Source organism: Colletes latitarsis, chromosome 14 (assembly GCF_051014445.1).
Source record: "Colletes latitarsis isolate SP2378_abdomen chromosome 14, iyColLati1, whole genome shotgun sequence".
Classification (NCBI taxonomy): Eukaryota; Metazoa; Arthropoda; class Insecta; order Hymenoptera; family Colletidae; genus Colletes; species Colletes latitarsis.
In genome coordinates this window covers 19,670,319-19,692,595 of record NC_135147.1, presented here as the reverse complement: position 1 = coordinate 19,692,595, position 22,277 = coordinate 19,670,319, and the positions used below count along the sequence as shown (strand labels likewise).

Below are 22,277 nucleotides of genomic sequence, written 5' to 3'. Positions count from 1 at the left end.
ACGCATTGAATCGTAATATGTGTTTCATTGCTGTTACAGATTTTGATTGTCGAGTTCGACTGGAAGGGACGCTATCGGCGTGCAATCGACGCCATGTTTGGAGATGGCAAATGGAAGGAATTGAAAATGGAATATTGGGGAAATCAACTTCGTTACAACAAGTGAGTTTGTACCTATATATGTTTACATATTTTTGTGTTTTTATCGGCCAAATTTAATACTATATCTATAAATAGACATGTCTGAGTGATTACTTAATTATTTCTTATTTCTTATTTCAGCATTTTTTTCAGAAATTTTAGTGATTGCGCGCAATGCGGTCGGTAGAATCAGTGTTTGTTGCGTAGATTAGTTGATTGTTTTTCGAAGCACAGTTGCTTCGAGTAGAGTTTCGTTTATACCTTAGGCATACGCGAAGGTCGATTCAGTGTATATTGCGTATTTTTATATTTTTCCCAGAGCATCGTGGCTCTTTGCTTTCTAAATCGCGACAGTAGAGCCTCTTGTCCGCCGACTTTGTTTTTCCTTTAAAAATTAAAATTACTCGACACCGGTGTTAGAATCACTGCATCACCAAAGAGAAATATATGTATATTGAGCGAAAGTCTACGAATAAAAAACGTAAGTATCATCCTATTTTATTCTATGCACCTTTAGAAAAAAATAATATTTTCAAATTTTAAATGTAATATTAAATGTATATAGTTTGTACAGTAGATTATGATTGTTTTCTTGTGCTTTACAGACTATGGATTTCATCCTTACATCGTGGAAACCAGCAGGACCGTGCAGATAACTTCGCTGATGTATTTCACTGGGCAGCATCATCGTCGTCGTAGTCAACGATTGGTGAGTCGCATGTGATTTTTGTCCCTCCGGTCCCCAATCATGTTGTAGGGCGAAAGGTCCGAACCAACACGGGTGACCGGTTGTATACGTAGTATTTTTGGCAAGTAGTGACCACGGGTATTTTTTATACCCGTGAATAGGAACATATGTATATTGTTTTATTTTATAGATCAGGCTAGGGTCTTTTTGTGCTCCGCGATTTTTAATAGTTCCTATTATGTCACTGTTGTCGCCTGTAGTTGTAGTACTTGTAGCTTTTCAGATCAACAGCCAGTATTTTGGGGCAGATCGTGGTTTGCCTTAGTGTTGCGGAACGCAAATGATCGCGGTTGTTTTAAAAATAGCGTTGGGCATAATGTGAATTTATTATAATTAGTTTTAGCGTTGCGAACGATGAATATTTTCGCGTTTGCTTTCACAGTAATGTTGCGAATAAGAATTAATACCGGTTTGCTCTTAGCGTTACGAAGTACAAATTATTCGCGTTGCTTGTCTAGTTATCTTTTACAAATAATTAGTTGTATAATTAACTTTAGAGTTGCGAACGACGGAAATTTGTCGCGTTTTTTTCAGGGTAATGTTGCGTATACGAAATAATTTCGGATTGCATTAGTAATTGCTTTAGAAATGTAGATATTATCGCTTCCATTCCGTTAAAGAATACTAAAATTTATGTAATTTCATTTTCTGTCTCATTTCCTCTTGTGGTTATTTCTAAGTCTGTTGGTAACATTGCGATTGACACGGAAATGATAATGGGGCTCTAGAGCCCCAGAAAAATGGGCCAAGAAAATACATTGGGTGAAAGGTCTACTCGTACTTTATCTGTGGTAGCAGTAATAAAAGACAAATTACGATCAAATTTTTGTAATTTCATATCCTATCATAATAGGCGCTTTGCTCGTTTTCTATAGCTTGATGGTAATGATGGACGTGACACCGAAATGATAATGGGCCAAAAAAGTACATTGGATGTAACGTCTATTTGTTTGCATCGTCTATGGTAGTTAACTATCGATAGTTTTCGAGAATTCAAATTTATTATCATTTCATAATCACACAGAAAAAATCTATCGATAGTTGACTAAAAACATCGATAGTTTTCGATTGTGAAAACTATCGATAATTATCGATATACTATCGATAAGTCTTCACCACTACTACGTAGCTCTCCAACCATGTGACACGAAAATGAGTATCTAGTTTGTGGTATAATCATGGATAAATAGTAATTTTCATGATTATTACTATTTACCATCAATATCAACGTTCACGTTAAGTAAATTCATCGTGAGTGATTCGTCAAAGAGCAGTGAAAATATTTGAATTGCAAGCTATGAGCTTTAAACACGATTCTACTCAATCAGGGCAATATGAGATCTTTTGTAATTGTAAATTGCAGGATTGTCGCTGCGGGGAAAGCAATGGTAATGATTATGATTAGGAAACCTTCAGACACTTAAAATTTCTCTATTCTTTTTAACAGTAATACATTTCTATTTATTTTTGTCAGTCAAAAGCTATATAAATGTTATTATTTCATGATAAACATAAATTAATAGTTTACTCTGAGTATTGAATATATTTTTGTCATTTTTTAATGAATTGTTTTGCACTATTTATGTGTTCACTTACAGTATTCGAGTGGACATGGGATAAAGAGCAAACCACAGATGGTGTTGTTTTATCAGAACAAAACTTAGAAGTTCAATTTCATTATAATCATTTTTCTATACAAGCTGTGTGGGGTAATAAATTATTAGAAAAAGAAAAACATCATTATTGGGAAGTTAAAATACTTAATCATATTCCTGGAACAAATATTGTGAGTATTTAATTCAAGTTGTTTGCATCTATGGGTGAATAAGATTCTTTTTGTTATGAACAACATAAGAAAATACTTTTAGGTAATTGGGGTTGGAACAAATAACATGGACCTGAATGATATAAAGGATGATTTGTTCCTTGGGTTTAATTACTTTGGGTTTAATTACCGAACTTATGTTTTTTCTTCTCGAGGATATATACAACATAATGAGGACAAATGCTCGTATGGTCCTTGCTTTGGACAGGGTAGTTTAGTTGGGATATACTTAAACACATGGAGGGGTACCTTAGAATTTTTTCTTAATAGAAAACCTCTTGGTAAATAGAATATGATGTCCTAGATATTAATATATTTAATGTATTTTCTTGAATTATGATTTTTATTTTAGGGATTGCTTTTAATGAACTTCGAGGTATTATGTTATATCCTTTAGTGGGTTCTAGAAATTCAGAAAGTAAGATTAAGTTAACTCATAGCTGCTCTGTACCAGCATCTTTACAAGTAGAATGTTTGGCAGTTTTAAAATCTTCCCAAAGAGAGTATTTATCAACTATGTTACCTGGATTACAACATCTTTCAAAGAGTATTTTTGCAGAAATATTGAAAAAAAATTTAAGTAAGAAAATTAATGAAATTTTTACTAAGGAAATACGAATATTTGTTATGAAAATTATACCACCTTTCATTGTAGGTGATAATGATGAAAAGAAGGATGACCTTGATTATCTAACAGACTGTATGATTTTTGATGAATTTGATTTTGCTCTAGTAGGTTGTGGGAGAAAGAAAAAGAAGAAATGAGTGTCAACAGAATATAGAATTCATGGTTTCTCATTCACGAGGACACATTTTCTACGATTTATGCGTAGACCATTTAATTATATTTTGTAAAAAAACTTGTTCGCGTTCAGAATATAAAAATACATGCGTGGTAACAAACGTGTTAATCGTGTAGGTCGACGACTAACTGTGCAAAAATTTTTAGTACACTGTCTATCGTTTTCTGCGACTCGTTGGTTTTATGGATTTATCGTCTATACAAGTTTTACGTTTTTGTGTCGATGTAACAGTAGCATCGTTAATTTTTGCACAAAAAACCACAGCTTGCGCCCAACCGGCAAGCGGACCCCATAATTCGCGCAAGTGACTACTGACTTCCGCATGAATTTTTGGCGTAACTGTTTTGTGTTGTCCTAGATGGGGCAAATAATTTGCTCTAGCAATTTGAAATATATGAGTATCTACAGGAATGGCTTCTAAATGACCTAATGACATTAAACATATACAATCTGCAACTTTTGGTCCAATCCCTGGAAGTGTAATTAATTGTTCCCTAGCCTTGGAATATAATACATTTTCTTTTTTATGTAGATTTAAAAGCCACTGTCTTCCACCCAGTGCCACTAAACTTTTTGCTGCATTTGCTATATATCCTGCACGATATCCAAATTTTTCTTCCTTTAATTTTAATTCTACATTTTCCTCTGTTAATGCCTCAATAGTTGGAAAACTGTAATAATCCTCCTGCTCAATTGAACAAATTTTTTTACCAAATAACAAACATAATTTTTCCACCATTCCTGATATCCTGAAAAGATCATATATTTAAACAATATATTTGTCTCAAAGTATGTGTCTTAACACACCTTTGTATATTGTTATTTGAGCTACATATGAAAGAGAATGTATTTTCAACAACATCTTGATTCAAGATCCTAACACCATTTGTTTTACTTGAGAACTTTTCAAAATATTGATCCGCTGTTGCCCATTTTTTACAGTGATCTTCTAATGACACATCTAGCCTGAAATACCTAGATAAAATCTTATCATAATTTTTAGAATCCTCTAGTGGACCATGCACAGTATAAATCAAATGTGTGTCATTTTGTTTGAGGGTCCAAATGCATCCATCAAATACTCCCCTATAAGCATTATTATAAGGAAACCATCTGAAAGTCATTTATTATTTGTAATTTATTGAATGTACGAAGAGTGTTTGTAGTTAAAAAATTCATGATTATATCGAAGTATTTAAAAATATCTGTCTGTATTGTACAAATATTGGTTATGTTGTAACGAAGAAATAAATTTATTATTATTTAATAGTTCACCTAAAACTTTGGCCTCCTTTTAAAGTGATACCCAAGTCTAATTCCGTCGGCGGACAAAAGATTTTTCCTTCTTTTGTCTTTACTTCATCTTTGTGCATTTTCATGATCGTTCGTATTGAAATTCTCACGTAACTTTCAGTAATTTTTCTTAATGTACAGCACCGAATAGTTAACAATGAAAATTGATAACGCGAAATACTGAATGATTTATAAAGGATCAACAACTACAAGGTAGTCGTAATCACAGACGAGGTATACGTATACCTGGCTGTGTCATAATATACAAAAGTGGGTTAGTCCGACGATCGATGTTATTTATAAAATCTGTCGATAAATTACCTTCATTTGGTAACATTTTCTCTTGATAATTATTTACTTTTGGTAATTTTACTCCGTACTAACACAGACGAGGTATACGAGTATTTGTTGATGGAGGCTTCATTAAAAAGTTATTAACAATTAAATTCAAAAATTTCAAATCGTTCTGGAAAAATTATTTTCGGTTGTGGGGGTCACTTACAATCATTTTTGGTGAATACACATACCTCCGAAATCCTACCCAATTTCGTGAAAAAAAATTCGAGTAGGTGCTATCATTTTTCGGCGAAATTAAATTATTTCAAATCGTTCTAAAAAAATTATTTTCGGTTCCGGGGGTCAATTGCAAGCATTTTTGGTCAATCCATATACCCTCGAAATCTTAACCATTTTCGAGAAAAAAATTTCTTACCGAAAATATAATTTCTGGCCAGAAATGTCTGCCCGAATTTTCATGCGAATCTTTAAAACGTCATAACTTCTGAACGGATTGAACGATTTTAATGTTTAAAAAAGCAAACTACGCGTATTTTGGTGGAGAATATGTACAAATCGCAAAAATATTCGAAAAGTTGGTCCTTGACCCCGCAAAATGAGAAAAACCCCATAAAATTGGTCCAATTTTTAAACAGCCATAACTCCTACAATTGTGAATATATTTCAATGAAACTTTTTTCTGAAGTAGAGGTCATGGGTACCTACAAAAAAGTATTAGACAACTTTTCCGTAGGACGTCAAACAAAATTACTAAAAATGAAAAAGTAATTTTTAAGAAAATCGACAGGGGGGTAGGTGCCTAAATCTTTTGACCAAAATGAAAAATTTCATATCGTTCTAAAAAAAATATTTTTATCTAGGGGGGTCAATTGCAAGCATTTTTGGTCAACAGACATACCCCCGAAATCCTACTCAGTTTCGAGAAAAAAATTCCTTACCGAAAATATAATTTCTGGCCAGAAATGTCTGCCCGAATTTTCATGCGGATCTTTAAAACGTCATACCTTCTGAACGGATTGGACGATTTTAATGTTTAAAAAAGCAAACTACGCGTATTTTGGTGGAGAATATGTACAAATCGCAAAAATATTCGAAAAGTTGGTCCTTGACCCCGCAAAATGAGAAAAACCCCATAAAATTGGTCCAATTTTCAAACAGCCATAACTCCTACAATTGTGAATATATTTCAATGAAACTTTTTTCTGAAGTAGAGGTCATGGGTACCTACAAAAAAGTATTAGACAACTTTTCCGTAGGACGTCAAACAAAATTATTAAAAATGAAAAACGAATTTTTAAGAAAAATCGACAGGGGGTAGGTGCCTAAATTTTTCGGCGAAAAAAAAAAATTTCAAATCGTTCTGAAAAAATTATTTTCAGTTGTAGGGGTCAATTACAGTCATTTTTGATCTATGGACATACCCCCGAAATCCTACCCACTTTCGAGAAAAAATTCAAATTTTCTTGAAATTTTTAAATAACCTTAATTGATTGATTACTCCAATGAAGTTAATCGATTAATGTCCAATTATGGACCGTACAGCTTTCACTTCGTTAAAAAATAATAAAATTTCTGAAATTTCATTTTCTCTCTCACTTCCTCTTGTGTTCATTTCTAAATCTGTTGGTAACGTTGCGAGTGACACGGAAATGGTAATGGGGCTCTAGAGCCCCAGAGAATCGGGCCGAAAAAATACATTAGGTGATAGGTCTACCCGTATACCTCGTCTGTGCTATCACCTAATGTATTTTTTCGGCCCGATTCTCTGGGGCTTTTTTTTTTTTTTTTTTTTTTGTCGTGGGGAAAATCTTCGAAAGACTCCCTCCCACCTCTTTGGGGAGAGGCGGGAGGGTTGTGTGGAATTCCCCGCGCCCGTAGAATGACGGGCGCGGGACCTACCCACTAAAAACCCCACGGTGACCCTTCCGCACGATTTGGGAGGATACCGGGAATCGCTCGAAGCATTCTTCCGGTATCCTCCCCGTGCCCGCGCTTTGCGCCCATCCCCGGGATTCAAGAGCCCCATTACCATTTCCGTGTCACTCGCAACGTTATCAACAGATTTAGAAATGAACACAAGAGGAAGTGACGCATGTCCTCTTTCTCGATTCTCTGAAGCTGCCCGAAGTAATTTCGGACCGTCTCGTGGGAGTCGCGAGAGAAAAGGCTCACACTTCCCTTTTCGCTCTTGAACAACTAATATCCGACCTCCCGATACCAGGTCTCCACTGGCCTCTGCTGACCGCTGCTGACCACTCCTGGAATTTCTGACAACGTATAACGATTACGACTGGCTACTGTTAGTCTCTCCCAGCCTCTGCTGACTGCTGCTGACCACTCCTGGAATTTCTGACAACGTATAACGATTACGACTGGCTACTGTTAGCCTCTCCCAGCCTCTGCTGACCACCGCTTCTATTTCTGACAACGTATAACGATTACTACTGACTTCTGCCTGCCTCCGCTGGACTCTGCTGACCACTACTGACCACTCCTGTTACTTCTGACAACGTATAACGATTATGACTGGCTACTGTTAGCCTCTACCAGCCTCTGCTGGCCCCTGCTGACTACCGCTTATACTACTGACAATGTATAACGATTACTACTGACTTCTGCCTGCCTCCGCTGGACTCTGCTGACCGCTACTGATACTTCTGACAACGTATAACGATTACAACTTGCTACTGCCTGCCCCTGCTGGACTCTGCTTGCCACTGCTTGCCACTGCTGACCACAGCTGACCACCCCTGATGCTTCGGGAAACGTCCATGCGTCGCGTCCAACCATTGTTGCCGACTTTTTCGCCTTCGTCTTCGAAAAAGATTAAGTAAAAGAGTATCTTTCATTGAAAGAAGAAAAATTTTCCGGTCTTTTATTTTAATATGATTGATTTTAACGAGTCAGCGTTTTTTTAAATTGCTAAACAAAGAGGACAAATAGGACAGTATTCCCAAATTTTTTCAGATCTAAAAATTTAAAATTACATTGAAATTCATTCTGTTGTTTAGACTCAATCGTATAAATAGTATAACTATATGAACGCACGTCCATAAGTATAGTAAAAAAATGTTTTTTTTTTAATAGTTAAAATATGATTAGGGAGTCTTGAAACGTGTATTTCCGTAGAAAAATTTTTGAAATTTTTTTTTCATTATGGTTGTTTGCTTATATGTGCATACATAGGTCGGAAAGTAAAAAATGGCTGGGCGGTCGAGATTCGATATCGCATGCCGGTGATGCGAGATCGAATTCAGTTGTGTGAGAGCAAGAATGATAGACTCACATTCACCGCCTTTCTCGAATCCCCGAAGCTATACGAAACGCCAGAACTCATATACAAGGTGGTTGTGCATTGTGTGTGTAAGTGGAGGGGCAGTTTCCTTTGGCCACAGGCTTGTCGTCTGATAAAACTGCACTGCCAACTCACATGTATTTACGCACACACTACAGCTTTCTGCCCATCAATACTAATTCAGTGAATAGTTTCTCAACTGACCGCCATCCATGAGAAGAGGCCGCTAAAATCAGCTCTGAATTTTCAGGTCGGTATGGCAGTCAGATTCGGCCGCGAAAGTCCATAAGGTGATAGGGTCTACTCGTATACATCGTCTGTGCTAATACATAATCTATGTATTACATAGATGAACAAATAGATTCAATAAAGTTTCTCTATCGTGTGCTATCTGCACAGACAAATTTCTTCGTTTCGAATAGGATATCACGACGGAAAGCTTGGAAGGGCAACATCAACAAGCTTATCAAACAGAAGTAGCCTTATCTAACAACATTCCTTTCTAACACAACGACAAACACGAGTGAACCGTACGCGTTCCGTTAACGTCAGGTTTTCAACAGCTGGAAGCACGTCACTTTCGAAACGCAAGTTAACAGCGACGTAATCGAGAATCTCCGAATGCACCGTCCACTCTGACCGGTTTTTAAGAGGATTCTTAGGCCATTGCATTAACGGTAGAAACCCGACACACTTGAATGGCTGATGCTAAATATACGAAGCTGTCCCCCTGGGGATTACTAGTAAAAAGTATTTACCAGTCACGTTAAATGTTTTATACATTAATGCACATTTAAGTGAGTTGTACAGTATCGAGACTAATAAATGAATACTCGAAGAAATTTCAGCTAGTATTACTTTTGATTCCTTCGTTCCCATACGTGACCTTGAAACTGGTTCCGACAAGCGACGAACGTTGGCAGCAGCAATTAATGACTACGTATTTTCATTTACAATTACGTTGAAGATTCAAACGCACGGATCATTTTTTGAAATATTTCATATTTTACTAATTTTTACAACCGCAGTATTGAAATTTTCTTTACACTACCTTTTAAGGCTACCTTTCGTAGTATTCGCGAAGCGAGCGGCGGTTAACCGGTTGTCAGCTGTTCGTTGAAATATTATTCACTGCATTTTGCAGGTTCTTGCACTCTCCGTCACCGTTTCGTCTAGCCGGCGGCATCAGGCGGCCGCCATTTGCCGAGAGAACGTATTGACGGTCACTGTCGGTCCCTGCCGGATGCCATGAGCGGGCAGTTGTGTGTAAGCCGCCGTCAGAATTAGACATATGTATTGCGTTATAATATAACATCATGGACGATGAAAAATTAATATTTTTAGTACGAAACAAAGAGTGTTTATTCAATCTTACCCACAAAGATTACACTGATATCGGTTTGAAAATGAGAATATGGAAAGAGATTGGCGACGAGATGGGACTGTCAGGTAAATAATAAATATTAATTACTATATCTTTTGTGAAATAAAATACTTTTAAAGTCCGTGTAGAAACGAAACACAAAATAAAATATAATATGCTCAAAACAAACCATCGTAATTTATTATTTGCTGTATGAAAATAAGCATTTATGAAATGTACACGGGTTGGGGGGAAAAATAATAAGTAATCTTGTACTTTGGAAGCTTTGGTTCCGATACTATCCATATTTAATAAAATAGTGTAATATATGTGGTATGAGATGGATCATGGCGTTGCAAAGAAATAATGAAAAATATAAAATTTGACACTTTCGTTATCATAAACCTACATGATTCATAATGCCTGCGTGTCTTATCGTGCTTTGGGCTGTCCGGCCGTCAGCCGCAGGTAGCCCGAGAAGGTCACACTTTGTCTGACTCGCTCTAGCTGAACCCTGTCCACTATCTTTGTCAAACGATGCAGGGTCGACCTAACTTGATATAAAAAAAAAAAGATAAATTGCAGTAAAACTTCTGCTATGTACTTGCGAGTGATAATGCCGAAGGGAAGTAGTTATTATTAGGGGGTTAATTGAGCAATATATGTATGTTTACTACAGTTCTTGTTGAGAGATAGAGAATGACTGCTGCTTCATTTCCATCAACAGATAAAACCCTTTCATAAAGACTCGAGTGAGAAAATTTGTTGAAAGTACGATATAATTCCTTGAGTCAATGTTTCTATTGTGGGTTAAAAATTCTACAAAACTAAATAAGAAAACCTGCTATTGAATAGTATTGGACTTCTCGACAGTGTTGGCAACAGTATTGTATGTTGCAAAGCAATGCAAGAATAGACCAGTAATATTTACATTTACTTTGTTTGTGAGAACTGTGTTTATTATCTATCATTGTCAAACACTTTGAAGTTGTTAGACTTCGTCAATCATGCCTCAATTATTTACGAATCGAGAGTATCAACGTGGCTAGACCCCCACAATTTGGTCTCAAAGATCGCTCAATCTCGTATTATGTACTCCATGAATTAGTAGGAAAACTTAACGAAACAAAAATAAAAATGAAATACCTGGATAGGTATAATAGTCGTGTCTCATCGTCGTGAAACAATTTTAGTCTAATGTGCGTGTCTGGCCAGAGACACAACGAAAGAGATTCTGTTACAGCCACGTTGTTTTGTCTACTCGAGTATCTCATCTCGTGGATGAAGTATGAAATCTTATCGAAGTGTACTTTTACAATAACGAATACATGCAGGAATTTATTTTAGGCGCTGAATGTAAATACAGGTGGTTCAGCTTAAGAGATCAGTACCGCAGATCAGTGAGAAGTAGTAAGAGAACTTTGTCGGGTCAAAATAGAAAATGGAGGTACGATCATGCAATGTCATTTTTATTGCCGCACCTTCAGGAACGAGACACGTGGTCGAACGTTTCAGAAGAAATCGAATCCGAGGACCCCAGAATTCTCGATGGAGACGAGGTCGTGAACCCACCCAAAGAAGATCATTACACGTTGCAGCGACATCTCGATCCATTGTTCATCGAGCCGGAGCTTAACTCCTCGTCTTCGCGAGATGAAAACGTTATCGCTACTTTCAAGCCACCGTCCCTCTCGCGATCGAAGAAATCGAAGACCAAACAAACAGGCGAGACACCGACGACCGCGTCGATCTCGAAGCATCCGATGGACGCGTTCCTTTACGGTGTCGGTCAAACGATAAAAACTTTTCCACCGATCTATCAACACATGGCTAAACTGAAGATATTCAACATTGTGTCGGACATAGAAATGCAGCTACTAATGGCGCCGCAGACGCCAATAGGAACTCCATTTATTCAAATTAGCACCGACGATCGGTTCCTGAGCCAAAAAACTTTTACTCAAGAGATACCAATGGCGGACTGTTCGCAAGACAATTACGTGAAAGTAACCGTTCCATGCACTCCAGTGATATACGAAAGTTCTCAATCACCGTCATCGTGTGGAAGCCAATCATCGTAAATTAGTTTCTTGTATCGTATATACGTGTATGAAGTTAGTTTTCTAAGGTTCGACGATTACTACCATAGGGTAAGATTTATCGTTGAGTTAAACGAACATACTATAAGCGTTGGGAAGAATTTTATTCGAATAACGGATGACGAATAAAAATTCTAGAGATTATTTGCCACGTTTATTCAACAATTATTCGTTGAACTGGAAACATAATTTAAACGAATAATTCAAATTGTGATTTTCATTTGATAAATAGTAGATTGTTTATCTTTTTATTCGTTATTCGAAATTTTATATCTGAATAAGAATTTCGTCTATCTGTGATGAATTGTATGATTGGGTATGAACGATGTGTCTGATACAGAGATATTAAACGAATGTTAGATCTTTATATCTTTTGAAATGTTGGTGCTATTTTTGATAATAATATTATTAAACTGTGATTAATACATTCTATAACCTTACTTCAATGTTTTGTACAATGTATAAAACTTTTCCCCTTGATTACCCTTGCAAATTTTTCCCCTTAACAATTAATACCTTAAAATTTTCAAACAGTTTAACCTTTTAAGTGTGTACCGTGCTCCGTGTGCGGAAATGCTGAAAATGTATTTGATAAGCGTACTCACCAAACGCTTATCGGCGTTTTTAATAATACAAATACAAAATCACGATTGAAGGATTAAAAAGGTAATGCACGGTTTCATATTTCCATCGATCGAACGGATAGTATGAATCATCGTTTAAACGTATCACCGTGATGTCTCACGGTCCTTTATTTCATTTTTTTTATCATATATGTTTTCTTCTTATCACAGTCGATGCTACGAAATACAAATACAGATTGCTTTTCACGTGTCCAACAATAAATACACAGAAATCTCGGACAATCGTCGTTACATGGGCAACGGGATATATTAACAGCCCTTTTTTCAGCGCAATGAAGTTAAAGTCGAGTAACTATAAAATATACAATTTCAGAAGAATTAAAAGACAGGGGTAAAACTTTCAGCACGCGTCAAACTAGCATATTAAAAAGCTGACACTCGTTATTCTGGTACAACGAAGGTTTCAGACGACGGTCACGCGAATATACTTCAATCAGAACCAAATCAAATAACACGTAAATAGGCTTGTCCCGACTTCTTTCATACACCGATCGCACCGAATATTTGTAACGCTATGCCGCTGTTTACTTCCTTCTGACACGTCATCCGGTTCTGATTAAACAGAATAAAACGGAATCGTCGCGATAAAAGTATCGTTTGTAAAAGAAATTGCAGTACCGCGAAGGTGGTTTCACTCTTCTTATTCGTGTCCAAGGCTTTTTTCCTGGGTGGATTCCAGACAGCACTGGACACGAACGCGTTAATATTACAATAATATACAATTGTTGCATCACGCGAGTGGTTAAAAGGCACAGTGGCGTGCACGACCTGTCAATGACGCTTTGACCGAGGCACGTCGAACCAGTAATTTGTTTTATATACTAATTTAGAATGAATTGGTAGGTAGAATGGTGTGTTGTTAAGGCTCGTATACGTATATTAAAACTGCATTCCTTTTATATCTTTTTAGAGAAAAGAAAGATTCGAGTGTTCCGATCTGGAAACAAACTTGATTGCTTTGATATTGACTCTCAATTCGATAGGACGAAACGATATCTCAATGTTAAGCAGACGACGGATGGCCATTGGGTTTTATTTTATTCGAAAGAATAAACCAAGTCGTTTTCAATTCGTTCTACGAATCCAGAGTCAACGATTTGCCGTTCAACAGCCTCGAAAAATTTCACGAACGAAATATACCGGGAACATCCATTTTGGGCAGCGTATCTGAACGCACGTCAATACACATATGTATATAATATATATTTATACATGGAACATATCGTAGATTATTCGATAAACAGCGATGAACAGTGTTCCCTATAGAAAGGCGCGTTAGATCCATGAAAGATCTGTTAATGGTGGACGGATCCGTTAATATAGAACAAGTCTCCGTTCACTCGCGAAGACTTTAAAAACTATTTCGTTTTAATTTTACTAATTTTCCTGCTACGATATTGCGTTTTATACGAAATTCGATATTTTATCTAGACATACACATGTGTACACAAGTGTACGGCTTGTGTAAATGCGAAGTGTGTATATGTATACGTATAGGCACGTTTCTTTCGTTTTGATTTCTCGAACAAAGCAGTCGTAGAGGTCTCCAAACTAATCTAGTCTCTACGTTTTACGGTCAAGCGAAGAAATAACTCTCTCGGTTCAGCTACGTTTAATTGCACTTGGAATCGAAGTGAAATGTTTACGCTGGTGGAAGGTCGTTGTTACCTTCGTAATTAAGAAACAACGACGAAAATCTATTGCCCTGCAGGGTCCAACGACCCGAAAGACGAGTGTATTTTTATTACACTATGCCCATCGAACGTCCTGTGTCATGGTGCTTTCGAAATACTTTTCAATCGCTCTTCCACAGTATCTCCGGCTTCGTCCTCTTCTAATAATTCTTCGTCCATCGAATGGACCGATTCTTTCGATAAGGTTCAATGGATGTTTCTTACTAAACTCTCGTTTACTTTTCAACCAAACGGATCGAAATAAAAAAAAGAATTCCTTCAGTATTCAATATTGGGACACGAATCGCCACAACTTACAGGTACTAGGTACTGCTTTCATCCTCCTCGATCACCTTCCACCGATCCCAGATTCGCGATCGTTGACGTCCAAAGGCCCTGAATCGTCGCGGACGAGAAATCTGTCCATTCGGATAGCTAAATTTGTGGAACAGGTACTTCCGGTCTGACGCACACGAGGATCTCCGTCCCATTATGCCGAGAGTCCACGCGATTATTCTTTTTCGAACATCGTTTCAAGCGTACCAAAAGTCTGGTCAGAAGTATCTTTTGAAAAGGCATTTTTGTTTGCTCGCGGAAAGCTCCAGGGTACAGAACGGGGGGGAAAGGAGGGGGCTTGAACGTCGGCACGCTCGATCGACAAAAGACTACGGGGAATCGTCGTGGCTCTCATAAGCTGCGAGGAGCAGTTTTGCGGGTGGCTTCTTCCTTCCGGTCGTTTTTCGTCTGACATCGACTGGTTCCGACGCGCGTCAGAACGAAACCGCCTCAGAAGCTGCCGCACTCCCGCAGCACGCGATTTCCGAGCGGCAACGGCGGACGGAAATTGTTGATTACCTGAAACCAGAAAGAAAAGCACGGGGCATTAGGAAACGGGGCCGTGATTCCGCCGATTTGAAATTCATTCGACGCGTCGACGGGCTAAAAATAAAATCGAGAGAAAGAAAAAATGTACGTGGACAACTCGCGTTTTATGCAGCCTGTCTAGCAACCTGGATGGATATTAATCGAGCCTACGGAAAGGCGTCTGGATGGGTGTTTCGTTCCACCTTAATCGATTGAGGACAGGAAGAGGCGTTAGATATTCTCGCGAAACGAAATCTACTGGGAACATTTTGGGAGGGAAGGGTTTCGAGTGGATCGGAACATGTTCGGGAAGTGACGTATTGGACGGATGAAAAATAGGAAAGGTTTAAGGGAGAATGTGGAAATTTTGGAGTTTTGAATCTTTTAAGATCAGTAGGATCATCGTCAATTTATTTACTATAATGAGGTTGGGAAACCTGGGGCTGTTAGCTACAGTAGTTCACGAAAGTATTCGCACCCTTTCAATCTACATCGTTAACAAATGAAGTATGTTAGTTTGTTTACATTTCATTCACTACAAATACACTTCTTGCATACGCGTTCAAATACTTTTCAGACGTTCGAAAACGGTATGTTTATATTCAATGCCTTGTCAATCCTGTATGTGATGACAAACTTTTTTGTAATTTCACTTATACATTCCTGAGACTTTTACATGACTTTACTTACAATTGTATTTGGAAAACTAGAACTTAACGTGTGTATTTTATTTCTTAACTTCTAATTTGTTAGAAATGTCACTCCAAAATTTCTTGTGTATCTTTAAAACGTCATAACTTCTGAACACATTGAAGAATTTTAATGTTTCGAAATGCAAATAACGCGTATTTCAGTGAACAAACACATTTATTAAAAATCAAAAACGATTTTTTAAGAAAAATTGACAGGAGGTAGCTGCTAAAATTTTTCGGCGAATAAAAACAATTTCAAATCATTCTGGAAAAATTATTTTCGGTTGCAGGGGTCAATTCCAATCATTTTTAGTCAATACATATACCCTCGAAATCCTAACCATTTTCGAGAAAAAAATTCCTTACCGAAAATATAATTTCTGGCCAGAAATGTCTGCCCGAATTTTCATGCGAATCTTTAAAACGTCATAACTTCTGAACGGATTGAACGATTTTAATGTTTAAAAAAGCAAACTACGCGTATTTTAGTGTAGAATATGTAGAAATTATAAAAATACTCGAAAAATTGTTCCTTGACCCCGTAATGTTAGAAAAACCCTATAAAAACGGTCCAATTTTCAAACAGCCATAACTCCTACAATTGTGAATATATTTCAATGAAACTTTTTTCTGAAGTAGAGCTCATGGGTACCTACAAAAAAGTATTACACAACTTTTCTGTAGGGCGTCAAATAAAATTACTAAAAATGAAAAAGGAATTTTTAAGAAAAATCGACAGGGGGTAGGTGCCTAAATTTTTTGACCAAAATGAAAAATTTCTTATCGTTCTAAAAAAAATATTTTTATCTAGAGGGGTCAATTGCAAGCATTTTTGGTCAACAGACATACCCCCGAAATCCTACTCAGTTTCGAGAAAAAAATTCCTTACCGAAAATATAATTTCTGGCCAGAAATGTCTGCCCGAATTTTCATGCGGATCTTTAAAACGTCATAACTTCTGAACGGATTGGACGATTTTAATGTTTAAAAAAGCAAACTACGCGTATTTTGGTGGAGAATATGTACAAGTAGCAAAAATATTCGAAAAGTTGGTCCTTGACCCCGCAAAATGAAAAAAACCCTATAAAAATGGTCCAATTTTCAAACAGTCATAACTCCTACAATTGCGAATATATTTCAATGAAACTTTTTTCTGAAGTAGAGCTCATGGGTACTTACAAAAAAGTATTACACAACTTTTCTGTAGGGCGTCAAACAAAATTACTAAAAATGAAAAAGTAATTTTTAAGGAAAATCGACAGGGGGTAGGTGCCTAAATTTTTTGACCAAAATGAAAAATTTCAAATCGTTCTAAAAAAAATATTTTTATCTAGGGGGGTCAATTTCAATCATTTTTGGTCAATAAACATACCCCCGAAATCCTACCCACTTTCTAGAAAAAAATTCGAGAAGGTGTGAAATTTTTCGACGGAAAAAAAAAATTTCAAATCGTTTTGGAAAAATTATTTTCGATTGTGGGAGTCAATTACAAGCATTTTTGGTCAATAGACATACCCCCGAAATCCTACGCACTTTCGAGAAAAAAATTCCTTACCGAAAATATAATTTCTGGCCAGAAATGTCACTCCAAAATTTCAAGCATATCTTTAAAACGTCATAACTCCTGAACGGATTGGACGATTTTAATGTTTAAAAAAGCAAACTACGCGTATTTTGATGGAGAATATGTACAAGTAGCAAAAATATTCGAAAAGTTGGTCCCTGACACCGCAAAATGAGAAAAACCCCATAAAATTGGTCCAATTTTCAAACAGCCATAACTCCTACAATTGTGAATATATTTCAATGAAACTTTTTTCTGAAGTAGAGCTCATGGGTACCTACGAAAAAGTATTAGACAACTTTTCTGTAGGGTGTCAAACAAAATTACTAAAAATGAAAAAGGAATTTTTAAGGAAAATCGACAGGGGGTAGGTGCCTAAATTTTTCGGCGAAATTGAAAAGTTTCAAATCGTTCTGAAAAAATTATTTTCGTTTGCGGGGGTCAATTACAATCATTTTTGGTGAATAGACATACCCCCGAAATCCTACGCACTTTCGAGAAAAAAATTCATTACCGAAAATATAATATCTGACCAACAGGAATGTTCTACTGAAATTTGATGCGTATATTTAAAAAATCATAACTCTTGAACCGGTTGGGAGGTTTTAATGTTTCAAAAGGTAAATAACGTGTATCTTGGTGAAGAATAAGTAGAAATTCTGCGAATATTCGAAAAGGTGTTCCTTAACCCTGTAAAGTAAGAAAACTCCCATAAAAATTCCTCGTTTTCATCACTTCATATGTAGGTATAGTTCAATTATCCAGCATATATGATTTTCTGTACGTTTTACTGTTCGTAAATTGGAAGAATTTGAATACTTTCGTGAGCTACTATAGATATTGGTCACTGTAAATTCTATTTTGGGCTTCCAAGTTTACATCTTCAAATCTACGTACCGCTCCATGGTTCTCGTTGCAGGGGCACTCTTCTCCGCGCGTGAACTTCCGCAGATTGCGGAATATATTCAACTGATGGTGGGACACCTCGATGTACTTCTTGAAAAGAATCCAAGTGACGCTCTCGTTGCAGGGTGGCGTTGTCAGAGAGCCCAAGTACGTCCAGTAGCCATTATCATCTGAACAGACAAAGGAAGAACTTGAGGAACATAGTAAACATGCAAGATACTAAGATATATTTTATTAAGAATCGCCAGGAAAAGTCGCTAATAATCTATCCCAAGCGGTCAAGAGACTCTCGACGGAGTAAATTACAGAACGCAAACGATAGAAAGCGTAATCGCGTGACGGATTAATGCGTTATTGCTTCTGACGTTTAAACTGGCTGCTAATTCATTAACGCGGAAAACGATGGGAGGGGGGGCAGAAATTATGTAACTTCATCAACGTAATGTACGAGCAGTTTCGCATTAAAATGGAACGCGAAGCTGGTTGATCGTTCCTTGCGACCTTTGCACGCATCGAGCATTATCCTCTTTTTTCCCTCCTCGAGCAATTCTGATAGAACGCGCGTCGGAAAATCCACCGAACCACGACACGCTCGTTGAAACATTAACGATAATACGTGTACGAGCTTCTTTTCCACGTTCCGTGCGATCACAAAGTCTATAACAACATGTGAAATATGCAGGCTCACGACATTCCTCGGACATTTCTTTCTTTCGCGATTTCTAATTCCGTTGGCGCGGTAATCGCGTGACAGAAATGACAAATCGATTTTTGCAGGATTTAGCAACTCCGATCGAAGCAGTCTATGAAAATTTAAACCTCCTTTTCTGGTACGAACAATAACAAGCGGAGAGGAAAAACAACGTTCATACGGATAATTAGACGACGTTCAATGGCGATTCGAGCACACAGGGAATATACGATCAAAGAAACGGGGAAAACCACGAGTGACATTTCGTAGGTACTCACCAGGAAGGAGTTTGCCAGGATTGATAGGTTCAGCAATTTCTACGACTTCGTCTTTATGCGACACGTATGGCAACATCCGCGCTATCTTGTCCATTTCTGGATGAGTCTTGCCCACCTGAAACCAATGATGCACAATATTTACTATAAAATAATCAAGTTACTGTGTTACTTATCACGTGTAACGTTGTTAAAGAGATAATAGACTTCCATTTCTTGTTCTTTTTTTGGAAATACCGACCTTAAAGTCGAAATAGAAAATTTTGAAAATTTTTGTCTTCCTTACTCGTTGCACGATTCTGTTAAATCGTGAAAAATTCATAAATCGTATATTGAAAACTTGCAATGTCACGTGCACAAAATGTTAGAAATGTTTGGTGAATAATTGGGATCCTTATCGACAGAGTTTGATTTAAGATAAAGGATATAAATTTTAACACTTTGACTGCCATGTCATCCATATATGGGTGACAGGATTCACCATTATTATACTAGAAAAATTAATTCTCAAATTGAGATGTTGAGGGAAATAAATTTGGATTAGATTGGTGAATTTTATCAAGGTTTCAAAAATGAGTAGTGAAAGATATTTTAGGTTTTGTAGTTTACAATGGCCCAAAACCAAAATTTTAGTCCTGCAGAATATTATATTTTTTATCTGGCAGTGAACGTGTTAAAGAAGTTTTAAGTATTCATTTGTTTGTTGTGAGAAAGTAGAGTGAAACTATTTTTATTTATCCATTAGAGTAAATTATTAAAACTATAGACTTGAATTTATAAAATTACCAAGAAATTACATAGTTTGCAAGGATTTTTAGATAAATGATACATAATAACGAGCATATTACGTTTTCCCAGACGACCTCCTGGGGTCGTGACCTATAATTTAGGAAGCTCTGGGCTAAATAGGCGCGACAGTGTCCAGGGATCGCGTGACGGAAAGAAAAGGCACGCGTTGCGCGAGAATGGTCACGAAATAATTGAAATTCTAAGCTACTAACGGAGAATTGAATGGTGGAATGTGGTCGTCGCGACTGTTGAAAACGGTGGCTTTTAAACGCGACACAGAAGACGACGGTGTTTTGATCGCGTCGTAAACAGACGGGGGAGAAAGGTTTGCATAGCAAAGCGTGTAAGAGTCCAGAGGAATTGCGGTCAGTCGAATGTTCCACGCGACCGGTATTAATGACTGGCAGCGTTATCTAACGATCATCCAATGTTCATCATTCAGCGAGAATGTGCATAGATTATGATTTGTCCAGGCTGTTGACGCGCTGCCAGCAGGGCGACGCTCGTAATGCACGTACTACTACGTGTGTATTCCAATTACTTTACGGCGTTGTTACGATCGCAATGAAATGTACTACTTTGCGATCTGACAGTCCATTGCAAAAAGTGCAGACCATATTTTTGTACATTAACAACGTACCACCATGTGATTCTTCAGTATACTACGCGATTCGACTCTTATCAGAATATTTAAATCGTTGAAATGTTCGAGTATTCAAGGAGAGACAAATTCAACGTATCCTCAAGTCTATTCAATAGATAATTTGTTCCAATAACTTCAAACTCGATGAAAATGTTCCGGTGCATTAACATAATTGAAACGATCAATTGTACAATGTCATTTCCCGAATTCATCTCGTATTATTATCTAGTTCCACGAGCATACTTTGATGCAGTGTTTCTCAAACATCACATTTTCACCTCTCACACGAAGGAAAACTTTGATGGATCTCCTCATAGTAGAATTATTAGTGTGTTAATATATTCTACAACTGTTTTTTTTTTAAATGTACATATTCAAGTTCAATATTTTTTCAAGTGGTTGGAAACTTTTTAAATTTAAACATCTTACATGTCGATTTTTAAAAAGATTGATTTTCTCAAGAATTGTAAGTAATTATTGAATTTCTCATCAATGAATACGTTTTAGTAATCTATATGAATATGAAGATGGCCAAAAAAAAAATTATAAAGGTCGAAAACATTCGTTTGCGAAGTACTAGTGAGGACTAACCAACAAATTAAATTCCTTATTACTTGGCAAAGCTATTTTGTTTTCATTTCCAAAAATATTCTCAAGCTATAAATATGACGTATGATATGCTTTTGATTTAATGTTCTTCGTGGACCACAATTTGAGAAACACTGCTTTAATGTATCGTGTGCATTTGTTCTCATCTCGCGTGGGCATGTTTCGTTCAAACGACTTCAACGAGCCCGGAATGTCCAGCGTCCATTACGCAATCGAAGCATGCAAAGATTTTAAATAGAAATTGGTTTCGACGTTACTCGTCGAATTCGCGAGATCAAAAGTCGAAATTCGCTTATTATAATGCCATTATACTCCATCTCGAATTGCTAGTGTCCAGTACGCGGGATCATGCGAAACGGAAGCAATTAATTCCAAACTGCTCGGTGCAATTCTTTTCAGTACTGTCCAGTGATCGTAATCTATAGTATTCTTTACACCAGGCAATTTAACATGTTTCCACGGTCCTACGTGTCTCTAATTGCTACCAAACTTTTTTGCCACGCAGCATAATTTTCGTGACAGAAATGCTTATTCATGTAACGCGATAGGCAGTGGCGTGTTATCCTACGTGTAAAAACATCTGCCTGAGAAATAAACAATACAGAGCCGCGTGTAAAAAGTTCCTCTCAAAAGTAGAAATGATTGCTTACTCATAAATAAAATATGTTTAAATCAAAATTCAATACTATCAACTTCATCTTATGCTGTTTATATTTGGCTAATTTGAAAGTCAAATTATCGTTTTTCTTAAAACAACTATCGATTTGTCGTTTAACCCTTTACACTCTATTGGCGCCACTACGACGACATACGTAATATGCAAGCATAATTTCTTTTGTGGTAACATAAAATTTATAGGCATTTTTATCCATCTTTGTGGAAAAATTTTATTTTTAGAAATAGGATTGCAAAGGGTTAAATGGATTCTATATTCACAGCCAGACACAAACATTTCCTTTGTTTTGTGTTGATATCGGTTTTATGCAAAATAATGCGTTTTTTAAGAATTTAAAATTTCAAGTCATTTTGTTTGTTAGCTTATAAATATTTATTTTCTTAGTAAA

At 36.8% G+C, this 22,277-nt stretch overlaps 4 protein-coding genes across 5 annotated transcripts in view; 2 read left to right on the top strand and 2 right to left on the bottom strand.

The window, feature by feature from the left end:
- The first annotated feature begins 838 nt into the window (after positions 1–838).
- Positions 839–12,247, top strand: LOC143349831 (uncharacterized). 2 transcript variants are annotated; one of them, XM_076781400.1, is made up of 4 exons: positions 839–849; positions 9,546–9,667; positions 9,746–9,850; positions 11,112–12,247. In XM_076781400.1, exons 3-4 carry the CDS (start codon positions 9,808–9,810, stop codon positions 11,843–11,845), a joined length of 777 nt encoding a protein of 258 aa, XP_076637515.1. In that variant the 5' UTR covers positions 839–849; positions 9,546–9,667; positions 9,746–9,807; the 3' UTR covers positions 11,846–12,247. The 2 variants fall into 2 exon arrangements, with proteins under 2 accessions (XP_076637515.1, XP_076637514.1); XM_076781399.1 differs by lacking the exon at positions 839–849 and having other exon boundaries at positions 9,579–9,850.
- Positions 2,023–3,628, top strand: LOC143350043 (SPRY domain-containing SOCS box protein 3). The gene is made up of 5 exons (XM_076781821.1): positions 2,023–2,276; positions 2,487–2,674; positions 2,757–2,994; positions 3,066–3,293; positions 3,369–3,628. Exons 1-5 carry the CDS (start codon positions 2,186–2,188, stop codon positions 3,476–3,478), a joined length of 855 nt encoding a protein of 284 aa, XP_076637936.1. The 5' UTR covers positions 2,023–2,185; the 3' UTR covers positions 3,479–3,628.
- On the bottom strand, positions 3,671–5,016 carry Ogg1 (8-oxoguanine DNA glycosylase). The gene is made up of 3 exons (XM_076781820.1): positions 4,792–5,016; positions 4,324–4,629; positions 3,671–4,265 (listed from the first exon to the last, which is right to left on the bottom strand). The coding sequence occupies exons 1-3, from the start codon at positions 4,893–4,895 to the stop codon at positions 3,671–3,673; spliced, it is 1,005 nt and encodes a 334-aa protein (XP_076637935.1). The 5' UTR covers positions 4,896–5,016.
- A 334-nt stretch (positions 12,248–12,581) lies between the features above and the next one.
- The window catches only part of Cah1 (carbonic anhydrase 1), a 40,879-nt gene continuing 31,183 nt past the window's right edge, over positions 12,582–22,277 (bottom strand). The window contains exons 5-7 of the mRNA XM_076781401.1: positions 19,176–19,290; positions 18,198–18,376; positions 12,582–15,035 (exon numbers count right to left, since the gene is read on the bottom strand). Of these exons, the coding sequence (XP_076637516.1) occupies positions 14,967–15,035; positions 18,198–18,376; positions 19,176–19,290 (363 nt within the window). The 3' untranslated portion in view covers positions 12,582–14,966. The remainder of the gene's footprint in view (positions 15,036–18,197; positions 18,377–19,175; positions 19,291–22,277) is intronic.